Source organism: Eschscholzia californica, unplaced genomic scaffold, assembly GCF_041429995.1.
Source record: "Eschscholzia californica isolate CP2 unplaced genomic scaffold, dmEscCali1.0.p SCAF_3, whole genome shotgun sequence".
NCBI lineage: Eukaryota > Viridiplantae > Streptophyta > Magnoliopsida > Ranunculales > Papaveraceae > Eschscholzia > Eschscholzia californica.
Window position 1 is genome coordinate 18863247 of NW_028238420.1, and position 22954 is coordinate 18886200.

Here is a 22954-nt window from a genome sequence, read left to right on the forward strand (position 1 = left end):
TGCCTAGATAAAAGTCAATTTCCCGAGTTGTTTTTGAAGGGTCTTATGAGCTCGATACCTTAGGGGCTGATGTCTAAATAATATTTTAGCTTTTTAAGTGAGGTTTGGGTTCGTGAATGTTGTTACCTATGTGGGCAAGAGAACGGTGATGAAATCCGTTTCTTATCTTGTAACTGGGTTAGTGCCCTTACTAGAATGATTACACTAAACAGTTCGGTCACAGCAATTAAGCACACAAATTCACACCAAAAACCCACTGACAGGAGATTCGTGGGTGTTCAAGAAATTTACCTCCCGTTCAAGACGGGCGATGTACCTTTGTAGATGACCCGCGAATGTTCCGACCCGAGGCATCGTTTTGATTTTCGGTTACAATTTAATTAAGCCCTCCAATTTAGGGTCAAAACTTTAAAACCAAAAATCAAAAGAAAGTCTCTCTCACACCAAAAAAAATAAAAATAACAAAAAATGTAAATTCTTCTTCTTGAGCTCCTCTCCTTGTTGCGCCTTCTCCTTTGCTCCTTAGTGTTTTTCTACACCAAAAACGGAAAAGCAAGTAAAAGTGTCCAAAAATATAAACTTACCAAAAATAGAAATAAAATTAGATTAAATTTAAACTAAGTCCCCGGCAGCGGCGCCAAAAACTTGATGGGCCTAAAAGGTTACCCTAAAAGGTCTCCACCCGCAAGTATACGGGCGTCAAGTAATAGTTCCGGTAAGACCGGTTCGTTCCTTAGAGACTAAGTTAAACTAAATTCTAACTTTAAAACTATTGAGATCTAAAATTGGTTTGATGGTGGTAAAGTAAAAATAAAATATAAAACTGAAAATAAATAAAGAAATAAGTCGGTATTCAGAAAAAGGGAACCTAGGGTTTTCGAATCCGTCTTCCTAATAATTCTAACGACAATTTAATTTTGATCTAATTAGAGAGTTCTTTATATAACTCAGGTTTTAGTCCATGAACGGTCTAAAAATCCGGAAGATTTTATCGTTAAAATGGTAAAAACTTTAATAAATTATCGAGAAAATAATTATTCTGACTTCATCTAAAACCCTAGATATAAAAGATTTAGCTACTCATGCTAGAAACGATAAACATTTGATTTAGTATAAGAAAAAGAAAAAAGAAACTTACTTTTCTGTGATTTTCCCACCAAACAGAGCCTAAGGAAGTGATTTCCTTCTGATTTTCCGAGATTCTGCCAAACGCACCCTCTGGGAAAACGATTTTCTCGTCTTCCCGGAAATGAATTCTCTGAGAGAAAATCGTTTTCTCGTCTTCTTGAAAGTACTTTCTTTCTGTTTCTTTTTCAATCTTTCTGTAATCTCTCTCTCTCTTTCTCTGTAATCTCCCTCTCTCTCACTAAGAAGTATAAATTAACAAGAGAAATAAAAAAATCACGAAAAATCAAATTAATTTCTTAAAAACCGAGAATCTGTTTCTCTCTCTCTCTCTCTCTACAATAACTCTCTGTCCCTATCTCTCTAACTTTCTCTCTTTCTCTGTAATCTCTCTCTCTTTCTCACTAAGAAGCTAAGATTAACAAAGAAAAATAAAAAATTTAAAAGAAACTAAAACTAATGAAGCTTTCGGTTTTCTCTCTCTCTCTCTCTGTTCTTTCTTTAAAACTCCTCCAAAAAACCGTCGTAATCAGCTCTCTGTTTCTCTTCTCTTTTATAGACTTTTGTTGCCGCAGCCAATATCTCTTGTTTCGGTTTTGATTCGAATTCACTCGAATCTCTCGATTTAATTGGTTTCTCTCTCTATCTCTCTCCCGGGTCTCTCTCTCTCTTTCTGTTTTGATTCTAAAAAACCCTTTTCTCAGCTCTCTGTTTCTTCATTCGGTTATAAGATAACTTTCACATCTAAACAAATATCTTCGGCCAGCTAATCCGATCTCCATGATACTCCCGGTTTCCTGTTGCAATCCGACCTGTTTAGGTGCGGTGATGAGCTCGGGTGCATGGGATTACACCCCTCCCCCACTGGATAACCAGGAGTACACCCTTCAGTAACCGAGGATAGCCCGAAATAATACAAGCCGTCAGATTCACCTCCCTGTAGCGTGCCATGTGTCCCTGATAGTATATGTTGACTTTTAGTCAACTGATTTGACTCGGACTTTGACCTTGAATATTTTATTGATCCGGACTCCGATTTGACTTCCGTTTTCGCCTACGGGCTCGTCTTGGACTCTACTTTCCATCCAAACACTAATCTTGACCAAGAAGTCAGAATCAACAAATGACCAAAATGCTCCTAGTCTGTATTCTTTTCGACTTTATCCGTTTTGCACGCGTAACTCTGTAAAAAAGGTACCTGAACATAAAAGAGAGTAATTCGTGAGAGTAACTGCTCTAGAGAGACTAACTCTTCTAAATTAAGAGACTCAGATGGGACATTTCCATGTCTCATCAGCACGCATCAATTGAAGAACTAATTTGGTGCATTCACTTTGGACACACTACCATTTCTGTCTTCAATGTCAACCGCACCATAAGGATACACGAACTTGACCGTGAAAGGCACTGTCCATCTAGAAACGGAGTTTACCAGGAAATAAATGCAAACGTGTGTTATATAATAAAACTTTCTGACCCGGTGAAAATGTTTTTCTTAAAACAATTTTATCATGCAACATTTTCATCTTATGTTTATATAACCTAGCACTCTCATATGCATCATTTCTCAACTCCTCCAACTCACTGAGTTGCAACTTTCTCTCTCTACCCGCCTTGTCAAGCGAAAAATTCAATTGCTTGATAGCCCAATATGCTCTATGCTCTAACTCAACGGGTAAGTGGCATGCTCTGCCATACACTAGTCTATATGGAGACATTCCAATAGGGGTCTTAAACGCTGTACGGTAAGCCCAAAGTGCATCGGTTAGTCGTAAAGACCAATCCTTCCTATTGATGTTAACCGTTTTCTCCAGAATGCGTTTAATCTCCCTATTCGACACCTCGACTTGACCACTAGTCTGTGGATGATATGGGGTAGACACTTTATGGGTAATACCATATTTATTCATCAAAAGCTCAAACTGCCTATTACAAAAGTGTGTGCCCCCATCACTAATAATTGCCCGCGGTGTACCAAAACGTGAAAGTATGTTTTCCTTCAAGAAAGTGATCACAACTTTGTGATCATTCGTTTTGCAAGCAACCGCCTCTATCCACTTAGACACATAGTCAACTATCACTAGGATGTACAGATTTCCAAATGAATTTGGGAAGGGACCCATGAAATCGATGCCCCACACATCGAAGACCTCAACTACCAAAATAGGATTAAGGGGCATCATGTTCCTACGTGAAATGCTTCCCAACTTTTGGCATCGTTCACATGCCAAACAATATGCATGGGTATCCTTAAATATAGACGGCCAGTAAAAACCACATTGTAGAATTTTGGCAGCCGTCTTTTTACTACTAAAATGCCCTCCACATGCATGATCATGACAAAAGGAAATGATTTTCAATTGTTCCTCATCAGGAACACATCTCCTAATGATCTGGTCGGGACAATACTTAAATAAGTATGGGTCGTCCCAGAAGAACCGTTTCACCTCAGCTAAAAATTTATCACGATCTTGCTTGGTCCAGTGTTTGGGTATTTGACTAGTAGCAAGATAGTTTACTATATCAGCAAACCAAGGTAATCGGGAGACACTAAAGAGTTTGCTCATCAGGAAAGCTCTCTCTCATGGGTAACTTGTCTTTGACAGACTCGACTATAAGTCTAGACAAGTGATCTGCTACTAAATTTTTGGAACTCTTTTTGTCCCGAATTTCTATGTCAAATTCCTGTAGCAGCAGTATCCATCTAATCAGCCTAGGTTTTGCATCCTTTTTAGAAAGGAGGTATTTTAATGCAGCATGATCAGAGAATATAATGACCTTAGACCCAACGAGATATGATCTGAACTTCTCTAAGGCATACACTACAGCTAATAACTCTTTTTCAGTGGTAGAGTAGTTTAGCTGTGCATCATTCAACGTCTTACTGGCATAGTATATAATGTGAAGAAGTTTATTCTCACGCTGACCTAACACGACTCCAATGGCATAATCAGATGCATCACACATGATCTCAAATGGAGTACTCCAGTAGGGAGGTTGAACAATAGGGGCAGAAGTAAGCATAAGTTTAAGTTTTTCAAAGGCTTCTAAGCAAGAACCATCAAAGACAAATTTGTTCTCTTTTGCCAAAAGATTACAAAGAGGTCTAGATATCTTGCTGAAATCTTTGATGAACCGCCGATAAAATCCAGCATGTCCTAAGAACGATCGAATATCTTTGACCGTTTTAGGGATTGGGAGGCTCTTTATCAACTCAACTTTTGCTTTATCTACTTCAATGCCCTTTTCAGAAATGACATGCCCTAAGACTATTCCTGAGCGAACCATAAAGTGACATTTCTCCCAATTGAGAACTAAGTTCTTCTCTTTGCATCGAACCAACACGAGTGTTAGGTGATGCAGACACTGATCGAATGATGAGCCAAAGACTGAAAAATCATCCATAAAGACCTCGAGAAACCTCTCTACCATATCTGAAAATATGCTCATCATACATCTTTGAAAAGTGGCGGGTGCATTACACAACCCAAAAGGCATCCGACGATAAGCATAAGTTCCAAATGGACAGGTAAATGTGGTTTTCTCTTAATCTTCAGGGGCTATAGGAATCTGATTATAGCCAGAATAGCCATCTAAGAAACTGTAGTAGCTATGCCCAGCTAGTCTCTCTAACATCTGATCAATGAAAGGAAGAGGAAAATGGTCTTTCCTCGTGACCGTGTTCAATTTCCTGTAGTCAACACAAACACGCCACCCAGTGGTCATCCTGGTGGATATTAACTCATTTGCTTCGTTCTTGACTACAGTAATGCCTGATTTCTTGGGTACAGTTTGAACAGGACTGACCCAAGTACTATCTGAAATAGGGTATATGATACCCGCACCTAATAATTTCAGGACTTCAGCTCTAACTACCTCCTTCATGTGAGGGTTAAGTCTACGTTGCATTTCCCTTGACGGTTTAGCATCCTCCTCTAGGTAGATATGGTGCATGCAAACAGAAGGACTTATACCCTTTAAATCTGATATTGACCACCCTAAGGCCTCTTTGTGGTTTCTAAGGACATCTAACAGTCTACTCTCCTGTTCTTTTTCTAACTCAGAAGCAATAATGACAGGTAGAGTTTCAGATGGGCCTAGAAATGAATACTTTAAATTGTCAGGCAAGGGTTTCAATTCTAAGGAAGGTGGTTTGTCTGTGGATGTAGACAACTCTGGGATAGATGGACCACTGGACTCATTGGTTGATGATAGTTGATTTGTCTCTAAAGTTGGCGAGTCAATTGGCTCTGACAAAATGAGGGGTTCAACTTTCGCTTTCCACTTATCAGTATCCAGTAATGGGGTAGAATCCAACAAAGCATTTACCTCATTGATACTTCCCTCCTCATCAAAGTCTAAGCCAAAATGAGCCAACAGTGTTTCTAAGGGATCCTCAGATAAAGTTTCAGGTAAAGAATCTTGAACGAACATATCTATCAGATTCAACTCGGTAAAATCCTCAACATCATCTGGAAAAAGTCCAGCTTTATAGATGTTCATCTCTACAGTCATCTTTCCAAAAGACAATTTTAAGAGTCCACTCCTACAATATATGACAGTATCAGATGTAGCTAAGAATGGTCGTCCTAAAATGACTGGAATCTGACTTTGGGTATCACGAACAGGGTCGGTATCCAAGATGATGAAATCTACAGGAAAGATGAATTCACCAACTTTTATTAAAACATCTTCCACTATTCCACGTGGTCGTCTAATAGACCGATCTGCCAACTGGAGAACTACAGGAGTGGGTTTTATTTCTCCTAAACCTAACTGTAAGTACACCGAGTAAGGAAGAAGGTTAACACTAGCACCTAGATCTAATAATGCTCGTTCGATCTCATGTTCTCCTATGGTGCATGGTAATGTTGGACTTCCTGGGTCATTGTACTTAGATGGAAGGGTTTGTTGGATAATAGAACTCACTTGATTAGTCAAGAAGACTTTCTTATGCACGTTCATCTTACGCTTTCTAGTACATATGTCTTTAAGGAACTTAGCGTAAGATGGGATCTGTTTAATGGCATCTAATAATGGAATGTTAAAACTAACCTGTTTGAACATTTCCATTATCTCCTCAAACTGAGACTTCTTCTTAGGTTCTACCAGACGCTGAGGATAAGGGGCTCTAGGAACATATGGCTCAGGCACAATGGGTAGGTTTTCAGACTCAGGAGCCTTCACAGGCTCTTTACTAGGGGTACTAGTTGGTAAAGTTGGTGGTTCAGAGTTTTGTTCACTATCTTCGGGAACTCCTACCTTATTGTCGATTGCCCTACCACTTCTAAGGGTGGTAACTGCATTGGCCTGGTCCATAGACATTTTACCCTTCGGATTTGGCTCTGGTTGACTAGGAAATATACCCTGTTCCCTCTGCCTAAGGGCTTCTGTAAGTTGACCTACCTCGGTTCTTAGACTAGATATAGTCTGATTGGTCTGTTGTGCAAACTCCATTTGGGCCTTAGCTAGCTGCTTCATGGTTTCCTCTAAAGACTCCTTGTTCTGAGAAGGATACTGTAAGGATTTACACCCTTCTACTAGTGTTTATAGCGGAAATATGACATCTAATGTCTACACTAGTATTCCTAGGATCACATGCAAAACTAGTAATTAATCTAATGGAGATAGTAGATTACCTTAATCGCTTTTCCCTCGAACTAGTTGAATTGATTGAAGAAGACCAAGAGCTTCAAGTGTAGCTCCTCTACTTGGGACACGAGCAATCAATTTGATCTCCCACCTTGTTGTATAGCTAGCACACCAATGGTGGTTGAAAAGAAGAACACCTTCTTCTTTGACTAGATTGATAGTAATGGGAATTAGCTCACTTTCTCCTCTCTACTTGATGTGGTAGAGTAAGAAAGCTTAGAGAGAAATTCCACACCTTATTCTCTGCCCTAAGAGTGTTTATATAGAACCCTAATAAGAATCCACCTCCTTTTAGGTTTCCTAAAACACCCTTTAGAATAAGATTTAGGGAAATAGTCGAAAATAGCAACTATTGGTATTTTCTCAATTCCCTAAGGAGGAGGTTCCCAAACACGACGAAAATTGTCAGATATAATGTTTATTATATCAGAAACTAACCCTCCAAAATTCAGCCCAATCCGAGTCCTAGAAGTACCCGAACCGGTCTAGGCCCAAAACCCTGTTTTTGGCCTTTTTGTACTATCTTTGCCTAATTCCTTTTTAGGCCTATGAGATATGTTTATGGGACACTCCCATGATTATATCTCACTCCCACTAGTCATATCCTAGATCAATTTGTCACTCTTATGTGTAACCCGTTGTAGGATCCGATCGAAGTTAGCCGCGAATTACTTCGTAATTCGACGATCGTAGTTGGTCTCTAGCTACAACTCTACGATCCCTAAATCAATCGGACTTGATGATCTTCCACATCAATTGTCCTATCCGACAATTTGTTCGCATTGTCACCTTGGTCGAAGGACATCTCCTTCAACTCCTTCAGACTCCCACTTGGACTTAGAACAAGTGCAATGCCTCGATTCCCGTGTCAATTTAGTATCCCATCTGATACGTCACGTCATTCAGACTTTCTTGATATCCGAGTACAACTGTAAAAGACAAACGATTAACTTTAATCCGTTTAGGCGCGGCCACACATTTTCAGTTGCTACTCATCAAGTGGCCTTGAGACACTTTGTACCTAATGTGATTAGGGTGACACAATCCATTCTTGCGCTCCCGCTTAACTTCATGTCTATCCTGTCCTTCCCAGTATCCGTCTTTATAACCTCCTTTTACGGCGCGGCGTTTAACGGAACCAAAGTCGGGCATTCCTTACATAAGATGAGTGGAGCACTCATGTTTTGAGGAATCTCTCCAATTGTCTTTATGAGAAGTATTGACGTTCATCACGAGTGATGTACTTCTCATTTGAGGGTTATCCAGTGTATAAACCTTTTACACACCCACGTAGTCGAATAGAATATACTATTCATATAGCCCATGAAACTGCGCTATCCCATCGACTCCCGTGCTAGTCTTCGTGAGTCATTGTTGTCCATGCAATGACCTGGACCAGGGATTTTGATAATAATTATTCCAAGTTCACTTAATATGGTTTCATTCATCAGATCACGTATCTGACAAACCTATTCGGAACGTTTTATTATCGATGGACTGTCGTTTAAACACTAAACCAAGTTTAGACGACTGGTGAAATAATTCTTATTATTTCTGATAACGAGAGTTGTAAATCTGAGCCTCTTCCGTAAAACTCCTTTTACCCACTCAGTTTTACTTGTCGAGGTTTAAAATTATACCTCATGCCTTAGACTGTGTATGAATCTCATACTATGTCTAAGGTGACAGTTTAGTTTGACTACCGTGGTAGTCGGTTTTAAACTTTGCTTATTATCAATTAATTTGAAGATTACTATCTTCAACCTTGATAATATCTAGTAATCTTTACTAGAGTTAAGGCCTTTAATTCTTTGTGTAGTATTTGTAACAGTTCCCGGCTTAAAACACTTTTAGCCTACTTTCCTTCCATGTCTGGAAGTTTGCTACGATGACATGTTCAACTTTGTACTACTTCATCCTTTAGCCTTCTAGGATGTACTAAGTAGTGTTTCGGTTTTCCAATCCGAATTCGGATGTTTAAATGCTAATCATGTCCAACATGATTGACTTTATGTTTTCGAACATAAATGTCTCTCTCATGCGTGCTAGCTCATCGGTGTCTTTTAGACTCCGAGTTTTGCAACGCCCTCTGTCATGAGTCTTTGGGTTGAAATTCTTTTAGACTTTCCGAGTCTTAGATTTTCTGTTTCGGATCTCAAGCATCTCAGCGTACTGAGTCTCTCTAATCCTATCATCCTTTTGATCTATGCTTATAGATCTTCAGATGCCCAAAATGGCATTTTATCCTTTTGTATGTGGTCCTTTATTAAGTCAGTTCGTTACTGTTATACAACACCTTATGTCGTACTCAATCTTTTGTATGTACTCTGCATACGGACCCGGAAGGTTTGTTTACTCCCACTTACCTTCTTGAAACTCGTGATTCAAGATTTTCTTCATTCTCCAGGAATTAAATTTCTCTGATTGCCTTTTGAATCGAAGATTCTAACTCTAGCGTGCTTTTAATCCGTCGATAGATTTCTGAAGCATGCTTGTGGACATAACTTGATTGGAAGAATCTTTATTCTTCTTGTCTCGTTTCGGGAAACACGAATGTTTCCATCCTTCTCAGTTTTCTATTTTGGAAAACCAATTTAGGTCTTTTGTTGACTTAAATTATCAAGCTTCATGTCTTCACGAGATATGGATTCCACGATGATTTTGGCTTCTAGCCAAAATCTAGAGTCAGTTTCCGTTTCTGCGCAGGTCTTTTATCTCTTCAGAAATAACCTTTATTTTCTGTGTCTTTGAGATTTGACCTTTTAGGGCTTTTGAACAACAATTTGGAATTTTCTCAACTACTTTGAGATATTCCTTTAGAGACACTTTCACTTGTTTTGAGAGTTCTCCGGCGAATGACATTCGCTTTTGTGCGGTGGGTTTATTAGATCATGTCTTTAACCTTTCCTTTTCCGAGGAGCCGCAGTTTGTTGCTCTTGGTCGAATTTAATCGACTTGTACAAGTTTCATGATTGTTCTTCATGACCCTCCATGATTTTTCTCATGATCGAATTAAATCGACTTGTACTTTTCTCCCACTTATTCTTTTAATAATTAGTGTTTTCTCCCAGACTACTAGGTGTGCTAATTATTAGAAGAATACTATCATGAGCAACAAACACTTTGTTCTCTTGATTAGTTATGGAAGAAGCCCAAATTTCTTTTAAAAGAAATTGCGTCAGATATTAGCTAGTTTTGTAATGCTTTTACAAGCTTAGCTGTTAGACGGAATTTTGGTAGTTTTGTGAGAAGCTATGTCTAGACTAAATGGATTTTGGAGGATAGAGTTTGATTCGTGTTCTTCATCTTAATCCTTTTGGACACTCCAAATATGGATAGGTTAGAAGTACGTTTGAAGATCAATCTCTGTTTTTGACTCAAGGCTTTCTTTCTTGTCAGTTTGATTCATGTTTTGGTTATAGTGGACTTGTTGTCCTCATCCCTTTCGATTGGGATGAACCTATCTTATAGGTTTTTGACCAAGTTTAGAATCTTTTGGTATAGTTTGTTAAACTTAACACTTATTAACATCTCAATTTAGAAATAAAATTCTTTATTGATTCTCCATAATACTTAGTACAGAGATGATGTTGAAAAACTAGAAAAACGATTAATCTAGAATAGTGCCTAAAGTAGACTTCGATCCCTTTCAGCATCCTTAGCAGTCGAGGCTTCTGCTCCCTCTTGGATCTTGTCTTCCTTAGCCAAATACTCAGTTCCCAGCTGCGCCTGTACATTCACAATGAAAGGGCAATTTTAGGTATTACATACCATAATTTGGGAATTTTACAGTATTTGATAAGTTAACTGTTTATACCTGAATTGGAAGCTACTGTTCCATTCTTTTTGTCCTCCAAGAACTTAGGGCAGTTTCTTTTCCAGTGGCCCTTGCCATCACAGTAGAAACATTTGGTGTCAGGAGGAGGACCTTTGTCTTTAGGTTTGGCAATTCGTTTGCTTTTACCTTTTGACGCGGTTTTCTTCTTCTGTTTTCCACCTTTCTTAAACCCTTTGTCCTTTTGTACCATAAGAACGTCCTTCTTAGTCTCCACTATAGCGACGTCCTTTTCGGCTGTTAGAAGCATAGAATGAAGTTCCTCCAACGTTTTATCCCATCCATTCATGTTGTAGTTCATCTTAAACTGATTAAAACCACTATGGAGGGAGTGAAGGATAGTGTCGGTAGCCGTTTGTTGGCTATAAGGGAAACCTAGTTTAGCCAGCTTGCCTATGAGCCTGATCATTTGGCGAACATGAGGCCCAACTGGTTTTCCCTTTTCAAGGCGCATGTCCATAATTGCTTTAGAGGTTTCAAACCTCTCCAATCTCGACTGTTTCTGGAACATTTCCCGAAGTTGTCGCATCATGGAGTAAGCATCCATGTCTATGAACTGCTCTTGCAGAGTCGGTTCCATGGTTGCTAGCATTAAGCAAGTTACGGGCTCTGCCTTTTTCCGCACACTCCTTTTTTCATCTATCTCTTCTTTAGTCGAATTATCATCCAATAAAGGAATTGGAGTTTCTAGTACATGTTGCTTTCCTTCCATCCTGAGAATTATTCCTAGGTTCCTTTCCCAGTCAAGGAAGTTGTGCTCATTCAGCTTCTCCTTGTCGAGAAGTGAGCGGAAGTTGAAAATATCTTTTGTCATCTTTGAACTACATAAAAGAAATGGCAAAGTTTTAAAACTCGTTATCGTTTTTGAAAAACATTAGTTTTCCCACATTATTCAATATAAAATCGTCCCCGATTGAATAAGTGATTCCAAGACCCCAGTTCTTCGAAGTAAAGCGGACGAAGGCCCTACCCTTTGACTCCGTCGTTCCGGGTGAGCGAACTACTTCACTGATCATACCTTATGACTCTTGGTTGATAGATTAATGAATGACTAATCTATCCTTTTGCCTCGAGTATCCAAGACTCTCTTGCTGATCTCGTTGAGTAGAACCATTTAGACGTGTAGGCCTCTTCTATAGACCTACCCGCATTGTCCCAAGGTAGAGGAGGTACTCTGCGAAGGCCGACCCACCTTCCTCGAACAAGGGCGCAACGAGTGTCTTAATCTGGATAGGCGATTACTCAAGATTACTTTTGGGGACTTTTACGCTAGTCTGGCGTTTGTTATAGTGAACTATTTAGCCTAACTAACATCCACGACATAAAGCGTAAATAAGTAAGTAAATGCGCGCGAGAAAGTAAATCAAGCAGACATGGATCCTAGTATGGCCCCTAACCTAGAAGATCTAATCACCCTTGGTTTTCTTCTTGTTTCGCCTTTTGGTTCGTCTTAGATCGCCATCTTTGAACCTCCATTGATTTCTCCCACTCGCCTTTGGATTTCATCCTCGAGTTTCTTCAATGGACTCATAGACCCTAAACTCTAATTACAAGACTCTAACGATTCGCAGATCGTATAAACTTGAAATTAAAATTAATTACAAAGCATGCACCCATCCGTGCTTAAAACAAGAATAAAGAAATAAATCTATGGCCATACTAGTTTCCCGCATTCACATCACATGCAATCATATAATATATCAAGGCTAAGAATTATATATGCATGATTATCTTGGGAGATACTTTTGTTGACATCACATGTCACATTGCGGACCTTAAGTCTAAATTCGAAGAATTCAACTAATGGTGCTTTCCGGTTTTATGTTTTATGATTAAAATCATCTTTTAGAAAAACTCCGTTTTGGGCTCGAGAAAGCCCGGGTCAATTTCGGAAAAAATATTGGTTCGATTCTTAATGATTTCATAACTCAATTTAAAGAGAAATCCGTTTTGGGCTCTTGGATGGCCCGGATTGATTTTGGAATTATTTGGTTGGAATCGGAAAATTTTTTGGCAAAAACTCCCACTCGAATGATGGTCCCTTTTCGTGGTCCGAAAAGCCTCGAAAAAGCCCGGGACAAGTCCTAGACAAGTCCCGGCCCAAGCCCAAAAAGGGCTCGGACAAGGTCCGGACATAGCACGGCCCATAGGGCCGGCATGTCCTGACCGAGGCCTATCAAGGCCTGGTCTCGTCCTGGCCGGAGCCAGGACGCTAGTCCATGTACCAGACGCGTCCTAGACGTGTCTGGTACTGGACCGGACCAGCACTAGGTGTCTCGGACTAGTCCGAGACACCCAGAACCTCCCAGACGCGTCTCCAAGACGCGTCTGATCGAGTGCTCTGGACGCGTCCTAGACGCGTCCAGGAAGCTCCTTCGCAGCTGCTGGTCGCGTCTTCAAGACGCGTCCTTAGTAGCTGCTCTGGACGCGTCTTAAAGACGCGTCCAGAAGCTTCTGTCGCAGCTGCTGGTCGCGTCTTCAAGACGCGTCTCAGCAGCTGCTCTGGACGCGTCCAGAGGACGCATCCAGGAGCTTCTGGTCCGGCCAGGAAGCTTCCTGGCCGGACACTAGGGTTTTTCAAAACCCTAGTTTCCAAAAAGAAATTTTTTTTTTTTTTTTTTTTTCTTATGCAACTCTAAGTTGCTATTTTCACATTTTAAAACTTTTCTTAAATTTTTGAAATTCCTTTTAGAACACTTCTAAAAAAATTTTAAAACTTTTAGAAACTTTTAAATTTTTCAAATTTGTTTTGAGAGCTTCCTAAAGTCAAAACTACTCTTTTTAGAACACTTCTAAAATTCTAAAATTCCAAAATTTTGTTTTTCAAAAGTTTCCAAAACTTAAAAACAACTCTTAATCAAACCAATTTTGGATCAAAATCTAGGTTTTTGAAATTTTTCAAAGAACAATTTTGAAATCAATTTTGAAAATCTTTGAATCCAATTCAAAATTAATCAAATTTTATGTTTTAAAATCTTTTTAAACATAACTATCAATTTAATCAAGCATGGATTAGTTTGAAATTCAATCAAATTGAGACTTTTAAAACACTTTTAATTATCAATGTGATTCTCAATTTGAAAATTTATTGAATCCTATCAAATTATGAGTTAAAAATACCTTTTTAAAACACCTTTTAAAATACTTTTATAAACTCAATTTTCAAACTATCAAGCATATGAATTAGTTCGATTCTTAGCAAAAACTAGTTAATAGCAAGAGGCTCTGACGCCACTGTAAGGATTTACACCCTTCTACTAGTGTTTATAGCGGAAATATGACATCTAATGTCTACACTAGTATTCCCAGGATCACATGCAAAACTAGTAATTAATCTAATGGAGATAGTAGATTACCTTAATCGCTTTTCCCTCGAACTAGTTGAATTGATTGAAGAAGACCAAGAGCTTCAAGTGTAGCTCCTCTACTTGGGACACGAGCAATCAATTTGATCTCCCACCTTGTTGTATAGCTAGCACACCAATGGTGGTTGAAAAGAAGAACACCTTCTTCTTTGACTAGATTGATAGTAATGGGAATTAGCTCACTTTCTCCTCTCTACTTGATGTGGTAGAGTAAGAAAGCTTAGAGAGAAATTTCACACCTTATTCTCTGCCCTAAGAGTGTTTATATAGAACCCTAATAAGAATCCACCTCCTTTTAGGTTTCCTAAAACACCCTTTAGAATAAGATTTAGGGAAATAGTCGAAAATAGCAACTATTGGTATTTTCTCAATTCCCTAAGGAGGAGGTGCCCAAACACCACGAAAATTGGCAGATATAATGTTTATTATATCAGCAACTAACCCTTCAAAATTCAGCCCAATCCGAGTCCTAGAAGTACCCGAACCGGTCTAGGCCCAAAACCCTGTTTTTGGCCTTTTTGTACTATCTTTGCCTAATTCCTTTTTAGGCCTATGAGATATGTTTATGGGACACTCCCATGATTATATCTCACTCCCACTAGTCATATCCTAGATCAATTTGTCACTCTTATGTGTAACCCGTTGTAGGATCCGATCGAAGTTAGCCGCGAATTACTTCGTAATTCGACGATCGTAGTTGGTCTCTAGCTACAACTCTACGATCCCTAAATCAATCGGACTTGATGATCTTCCACATCAATTGTCCTATCCGACAATTTGTTCGCATTGTCACCTTGGTCGAAGGACATCTCCTTCAACTCCTTCAGATACTGGGTACTAGATTGACCCTGGTTTTGAGCATAAGGATTCCTAGGAGCATTAAACCCAGGAGGGTTCATTGAACTACTAATCTGACCCTGATCCTGACCCTTTGACCAAGAAAAATTGGGGTGATTTCTCCAACCCGGATTATAAGTGTTCGAATAAGGATCATATTTCTGACGGTTATCTTGCCTAGAGTTGAGATAAAGAGCATTAGCATGCTCTTTCTCGTCAGGAACAAAAAATAGGGTACACTTATTTCCAGTATGAGATGGGTCTCCACAGACCGAGCACGGATAAGAGATGGATTCATTTCCAACACTCATGACTTGAGGGGGATCCTCCCTGAATGCTTTAGGCTGACCAAGTTCTAGGGCTTCTATTCTTCTCGTCATGGCGGCGAGTTTAAGATCTGACTCATCAACTCTATAGATGCCAGCTTTATTCGGAGTAGGATTAGCCCTAGTAGGAGGTCCTCTAGCTAGAAGTTTCCCATTGCTGGGATTTCTCAGCCAACTCTTCTAGAAATGCCATACACTCATCGGCGGTTTTACTGATGAACCCGCCACTACAGAATGATTCTACCATGGATGTAGTTGGGTAATCTAGTCCATCATAGAGAATCTGGACTAATCTGATTTTTTCAAAACCATGGTGTGGACACTGTAGTAAGAATTCTTTAAATCTCTCAAGATATTTATAGAGAGATTCTCCTTCTTGCTGCACAAAACTGTTAAGACTTTGCCTTAAAGAGGTAGTTTTGTGTTTCGGGAAGAATTTCAGAAGGAATGCACTGCTAAATTCTTCCCATGTAGTAATGGAATGGGGTTGTAAGGCATACAACCAAGATTTTGCTTTCTCCTTCAGTGAGAAAGGGAACAACCTAAGTCTCAATATTTCGTCAGGCATATTGGGGAAATTCATAGTCCCACAGATTTCTTCGAAATCCCTAACATGGTAATAGGGATTCTCGTTCTCAACCCCACGGAAAACAGGGAGCATTTGAATAGTGCTCGGTTTCAACTCGAATTGAGTCGTGCATTGGGGTAACTGTATGCATGACGGTTGACACGTTCTAGTGGGATTCATGTAATCCCTGAGTGTCATAGGCTGATTTCCATCCCTGGCTTGGTTTAGATTCTCACCCATAGTGTCACTCAAAGAGATCGCTAAAAGATTACTTAAATGTGCTTCTCTACTGATGAAACGACCTCTCTTATCACGATATCTATTGGGCATAAACTAGAGCCCAACGACCAAGGATATTCGAACCAAAGAATCACTACGAGGAACCTATAGGAAAGCAAACACAATCAGTCTGACTCCACCAAGCAACCTAAACAAAATCTAGACAATAGACAGGTTTGTCAGATTCACCCTAAAAATCTAGACAGCTCCTACTTCGCCACAACACTTGAACTTTGACTGTTTATAAAGGTTACTCGATCAGAGTAGTCGGTAGACAATTCTCCAGGAAGACAACCAACGATGAACGTTGTGACAGCCGTCTTCCTTCGGCAAACGTTTCCTCTTCTCGAGGCGGCCTTTTTGACAAGAATTGTTTACAAACTTTCCTCTGAGAATGCCTAGATAAAAGTCAATTTCCCGAGTTGTTTTTGAAGGGTCTTATGAGCTCGATACCTTAGGGGCTGATGTCTAAATAATATTTTAGCTTTTTAAGTGAGGTTTGGGTTCGTGAATGTTGTTACCTATGTGGGCAAGAGAACGGTGATGAAATCCGTTTCTTATCTTGTAACTGGGTTAGTGCCCTTACTAGAATGATTACACTAAACAGTTCGGTCACAGCAATTAAGCACACAAATTCACACCAAAAACCCACTGACAGGAGATTCGTGGGTGTTCAAGAAATTTACCTCCCGTTCAAGACGGGCGATGGACCTTTGTAGATGACCCGCGAATGTTCCGACCCGAGGCATCGTTTTGATTTTCGGTTACAATTTAATTAAGCCCTCCAATTTAGGGTCAAAACTTTAAAACCAAAAATAAAAAGAAAGTCTCTCTCTCACCAAAAAAAATAAAAATAACAAAAAATGTAAATTCTTCTTCTTGAGCTCCTCTCCTTGTTGCGCCTTCTCCTTTGCTCCTTAGTGTTTTTCTACACCAAAAACGGAAAAAAGCAAGTAAAAGTGTCTAAAAATATAAACTTACCAAAAATAGAAATAAAATTAGATTAAATTTAAACTAAGTCCCCGGCAGCGGCGCCAAAAACTTGATGGGCCTAAAAGGTTACCCTAAAAGGTCTCCACCCGCAAGTATCCGGGCGTCAAGTAATAGTTCCGGTAAGACCGGTTCGTTCCTTAGAGACTAAGTTAAACTAAATTCTAACTTTAAAACTATTGAGATCTAAAATTGGTTTGATGGTGGTAAAGTAAAAATAAAATATAAAACTGAAAAATAAATAAAGAAATAAGTCGGTATTCAGAAAAAGGGAACCTAGGGTTTTCGAATCCGTCTTCCTAATAATTCTAACGACAATTTAATTTTGATCTAATTAGAGAGTTCTTTATATAACTCAGGTTTTAGTCCATGAACGGTCTAAAACCCGGAAGATTTTATCGTTAAAATGGTAAAAACTTTAGTAAATTATCGAGAAAATAATTATTCTGACTTCATCTAAAACCCTAGATATAAAAGATTCAGCTACTCATGCTAAAAACGATAAACATTTGATTTAGTATAAGAAAAAGAAAAAAGAAACTTACTTTTCTGTGATTTTCCCACCAAACAGAGCCTAAGGAAGTGATTTCCTTCTGATTTTCCGAGATTCTGCCAAACGCACCCTCTGGGAAAACGATTTTCTCGTCTTCCCGGAAATGAATTCTCTGAGAGAAAATCGTTTTCTCGTCTTCTTGAAAGTACTTTCTTTCTGTTTCTTTTTCAATCTTTCTGTAATCTCTCTCTCTCTTTCTCTGTAATCTCCCTCTCTCTCACTAAGAAGTATAAATTAACAAGAAAAATAAAAAAATCACGAAAAATCAAATTAATTTCTTAAAAACCGAGAATCTGTTTCTCTCTCTCTCTCTACAATAACTCTCTGTCTCTCTCTCTCTAACTTTCTCTCTTTCTCTGTAATCTCTCTCTCTTTCTCACTAAGAATCCAAGATTAACAAAGAAAAATCAAAAATTAAAAAGAAACTAAAACTAATGAAGCTCTCGGTTTTCTTTCTCTCTCTCTCTGTTCTTTCTTTAAAATTCCTCCAAAAAACCGTCATAATCAGCTCTCTGTTTCTCTTCTCTTTTATAGACTTTTGTTGCCGCAGCCAATATCTCTTGTTTCGGTTTTGATTCGAATTCACTCGAATCTCTCGATTTAATTGGTTTCTCTCTCTATCTCTCTCCCGGGTCTCTCTCTCTCTCTTTCTGTTTTGATTCTAAAAAACCCTTTTCTCAGCTCTCTGTTTCTTCATTTGGTTATAAGATAACTTTCACATCTAAAAAAATATCTTCAGCCAGCTAATCCGATCTCCATGATACTCCCGGTTTCCTGTTGCAATCCGACCTGTTTAGGTGCGGTGATGAGCTCGGGTGCATGGGATTACACCCCTCCCCCACTGAATAACCAGGAGTACACCCTTCAGTAACCGAGGATAGCCCGAAATAATACAAGCCGTCAGATTCACCTCCCTGTAGCGTGCCATGTGTCCCTGATAGTATATGTTGACTTTTAGTCAACTGATTTGACTCGGACTTTGACCTTGAATATTTTATTGATCCGGACTCCGATTTGACTTCCGTTTTCGCCTACGGGCTCGTCTTGGACTCTACTTTCCATCCGAACACTAATCTTGACCAAGAATTCAGAATCAACAAATGACCAAAATGCCCCTAGTCTGTATTCTTTCCGACTTTATCCGTTTTGCACGCGTAACTCTGTAAAAAAAGGTACCTGAACATAAAAGAGAGTAATTCGTGAGAGTAACTGCTCTAGAGAGACTAACTCGTCTAAATTAAGAGACTCAGATGGGACATTTCCATGTCTCATCAGCACGGATCAATTGAAGAACTAATTTGTTTGTGTTTAAAATTGGGCAATGGCAATTTTGTAGTTTAATGTATATTGATGACTCATTTCCTATTGGTTTATCTACCCCTATAATTGAAAAGGTGGCCAATACGTGGACAACTGTTTTTTTATATGGACAACTATTTTCGGGCCCGGTGCGAGTCAATTATGCTTGACTTAGTTGACTTTGATTTAATAAGGGGACAACTCCATAAAGTCTTAAATACTAACAGTTACTAACTTGTGGACCATTAACAAAATAATAGTTCAAAATTGGAAACCTAAGTTGTCTTCTTCTTCATCATCTTCTTCTTCTTCCTTCTTCTTAGTCTTACTCTTATTTTTGTACAGCTACTAAAAGTAAACTATAATTTCTACCACTTCCTTTTGTTTTTTATCAAACCCTAGATGAATGAAGAAGATTAAACTCACCAATCTCCACTTCCCTTATTTTTTATAAACTATAGTTTCTACCACTTCTCTTTGTTTTTTAGTGAACTATAGTTTCTACTCAAACCCTAGATGGGTTTTGATCAAACCCTACATTGATGAGGTAAAACTCTAACTTTTTTAATTTTATTTTGTATTTTCGTTTGGGTAGTTTGAAAGAACACAAAACGATTTCAAGGCAAAAAATTGAAGTGAAGAAGAAATTCCCAGAATTTCGTGGGAAATCTACGAAAATATGCTAGATTTTCGTGGCAAGTTTCTTTCTGTCTTGCCAAATTTTCGTAGGAAATCTACGAAATTGGCAAGTCAGATTTTTTTTTTTACAAAAACTCAGAAATTAAGAGCTCTCGTGTTTTGTCGATTTTCCACGAAGCACGAGCAACTCTACTTGTTTGTAAAAAAAATCTAGGGTTTTGAAATTTTTGATTTCTAAGTTTTAAAAGTTTAACGGGTTTTTAGATCTGATATTTCTGGTTAGGAATATCCTTCAACAATTCCCTTCCCTTTGTTTGATGTCATAATCTTCTCCAAAAAAATTCTCTCTCTAGAATTTTGGGTTGATGATGAAGATGAAGTAGTAGAAGAAGACCAAACTTACTTAGGGTATATGGGAAAAGAGGGAGGTGTTAAAATAATACATCTAATTCTAAGAGGACTTGAGTGAAAATAATAGAGAGTTGTCCCCTTATACATAAACTGGTGTCCATATAAAATAATTAATTATTTTGGTTGTCCACATAAGATAGTTGTCCATATAAGAAAAACGGTTGTCCACGTATTGGCCACCATTGAAAAGGAATGTAGCTTTGATTCCGGGACATGATCCTAATTCAACGGCCCACAAGCTCGAGCTCATAAACGACCCACAAGCTCGAGCTCATGCCTTGCGGTATGAGCTCGAGCTCATAGAATAACCCCTCTTTTTAATTTACGAAAACACAAGTCCAAATAGAAAGTTGATTATAAAGTGGGGGCTGAAATGACCCAAGTATTAAATACAAACTCTCTTTTTAACTTACAACTCACATTTCAAATATAAAACCGTACAAAACAATTAAAATTATACATAAACTATATGAGATTTAAATACAGCAAACAATGTGTTGAAGTATTTGACTTGTGAATAAATTGAAATTAAACACAACTTGGTTAATTAGTGTTTCCCCATTCTGTTCCCTTGTTATGGTCACTTTTGTCCCAATTGACCAATCCAGTTGACTCGAGTCAACTAAAATGTGGACTAGAACAAGATCCAAAGTCAGAATCCAAGAGTAACTTAAAAAAAACTATATAGGGAGAAAGATCTAGTTGTTATGATCTTATCACAACAACATCCTAACTGGGTGGATCCTGTACCAAGAACAAAGTGTGATCCAATTGCCCCCCAATCTTATAAGATTTCAATGCTTGGTCCTACTTAAAACCCTAATTGGGTGACAACAAATGCTTATAAAATCATTTTCCCTTTACTTAATTAAGTTTCTTGTCTCTCATTGTTGTGGGTGACAAGGTGGATTGTATTAATTACTTTCTCTCTCTACCATTCTTTTGGTTCCATGATCCAATGATACCTCTGTTGACTCTATAATTACGTCCTCTTGAGAGACCAAAAGGAACTATTTGTTAATTGTCCTAAAAGTTTAGTAGTTACCACTCACTAAGTAGGTCAATTAGAAACAAATCCTTTGATTGGACAACTAATAAATGCATAACAAAATCCTTTACTTGGGTAACTAATATATACATCCTCTTGGTGTGGTTAAAAATATGAATTCCAAACTTCTTAAACTAAAATTTATTGATACTGATTACATTTTAAGTTTGAAGTCATCCAACTCAAAATCAATTGAGAATGTCCAGAGAGGACTTAGATTCTTCGAACTTAACATTTATTTTTTTCCGGATGACGTAGAGCACATGTGATTTTTTAACCTATCACGCGCGAACTTAACTCTGATAACATGTTAAGTTTGTAGTCATCCAGTTCAAAACTAATTGACAGTGAACACAAAAGACCCGTTGAAATATATTTCCATAGTATGAGTTATCCCATATAATATTCTTTCTATATTGAGATATTAGGAAGTAGCGATTATTAGGAAGTACCAAATATTAGAAACTACTAAATATATTAGAAGCTAATAAATATATTGTAAAATTAAAAACTACTAAACTAGTCCAACTCTATAAATAGAGACTTGTATTTCTTTTGTAAACCATCAAGGAATAAAATAATCTCTTTGATCAATTTCAACTTGGTATTAGAGCCAACGATCTTAGTTATTTTTTTTTCTTCTTTTCCTGAATTCCTATCAACAAGATTTATCTTCATCTTCTCAGAGATACAGTTTTTTTTTCTTGATATAATCTCTTCCTTATAATTAATATAATGGAAAAGATAGATCAGACAATTGGTACAATTTTTTAGGCAGAGGGATCCTTTAATTCAGGAATTATATTGAACGAAAAAAATTATGATATGTGGTCTCAAATCATGGAGATGCATATTGCTGAAAAAGAAAAGCTTTCGTTTATTCGTGGTAATGCATTACCACCTACTGAAGATGACATTAAATATGAGAAGTGGTACGCAGAAAATCAAAAAGTCAAGAGATGGTTGTTGATGTCTATAACTCCAGAAATTATGAAGAGATACATTCGTTTACCTACAGCTCGTGATATTTGGAAAGCTTTATCTAAAGCTTTTTGTGATGGATCTGATGAGTTGCAAGTAATCTCATTGAATCAAAGAGCTTTTTCTGCCAAACAGAATGGGAAGATACTCTCTGTAAATTATGGTGAACTGGTTGAGATTTTTTGTAAATTAGATCACCGTGATAAAGTGATCATGGAAAACGAAAAGGATATTGTATCTTATCGTAAATCAGTTCAACGACAACGTGTGCATATTTTTCTTGCCGGGTTAGATGCTGAATTTGAACAAATTCGTGGTGAAATTTTGAGAAAAGATCCAATTCTTGATTTGGAAGAGTGTTATGCTATGGTCCGTCGGGAGCTTGTTCGACACACAACGATGAACGGAGAATCTGAAACAACTGATGCTTCCGCAATGATGACTCGCAAGAAAACAAAACCAAATCTTGTTAAAGCTATTGGTCAATTCGACAAATCAACTTATAAGTGTACCGACTGCAACAAAATTGGTCATCCCAAAAGTCATTGTTATGAACTAGTAGGCTATCCAGAATGGTGGGATCATAATCGAAAGAAAAACTCGAAGAAGACCCCTGTAGCTGCACTTGTTGAGACGGAGATAGAAAATCCAACTATTGAGCAAGCTTCAGCAATGTTAGCCACTACAGGTAACGTAGGTAAGGTTTCAAATATTTCTACACATGTTTCGAATAATACTTGGATAATTGATTCTGGAGCTACAGATCATATGACTTTTGATTCAAGACAGATTTCGACCATTAATCAATCCTTACATACATGTGTCTCTACTGCCAATGGCACTTCAGCCTCTGTTGTAGAGGAAGGACCTATATCTCTTACTGACACCCTGAATTTAGACTCTGTTTTGGTTGTCCCATCTTTAGATCATAATTTATTATCAGTGTCTCAAATAACTACTGCTTTATTTTGTGTTGTGATTTTTTGGCCTGAATTTTGTGTATTTAAGGACATCTAGACAAGACAGACGATTGGTTATGGTGTTAG

The 22954-nt window shown here is 38.2% G+C and overlaps 2 protein-coding genes across 2 annotated transcripts; one reads left to right on the top strand and one right to left on the bottom strand.

Moving 5' to 3' along the window:
* Positions 1-2440: 2440 nt before the first annotated feature.
* LOC147548859 (uncharacterized) lies at positions 2441-15958 on the bottom strand. Its single transcript, XM_086668135.1, has 3 exons — positions 15282-15958; positions 15164-15238; positions 2441-2532 (listed from the first exon to the last, which is right to left on the bottom strand). Exons 1-3 carry the CDS (start codon positions 15946-15948, stop codon positions 2441-2443), a joined length of 834 nt encoding a protein of 277 aa, XP_086524261.1. The 5' UTR covers positions 15949-15958.
* A 5687-nt stretch (positions 15959-21645) lies between these two features.
* LOC147548860 (uncharacterized) lies at positions 21646-22954 on the top strand. Its single transcript, XM_086668136.1, has 2 exons — positions 21646-22605; positions 22917-22954. Exons 1-2 carry the CDS (start codon positions 21753-21755, stop codon positions 22952-22954), a joined length of 891 nt encoding a protein of 296 aa, XP_086524262.1. The 5' UTR covers positions 21646-21752.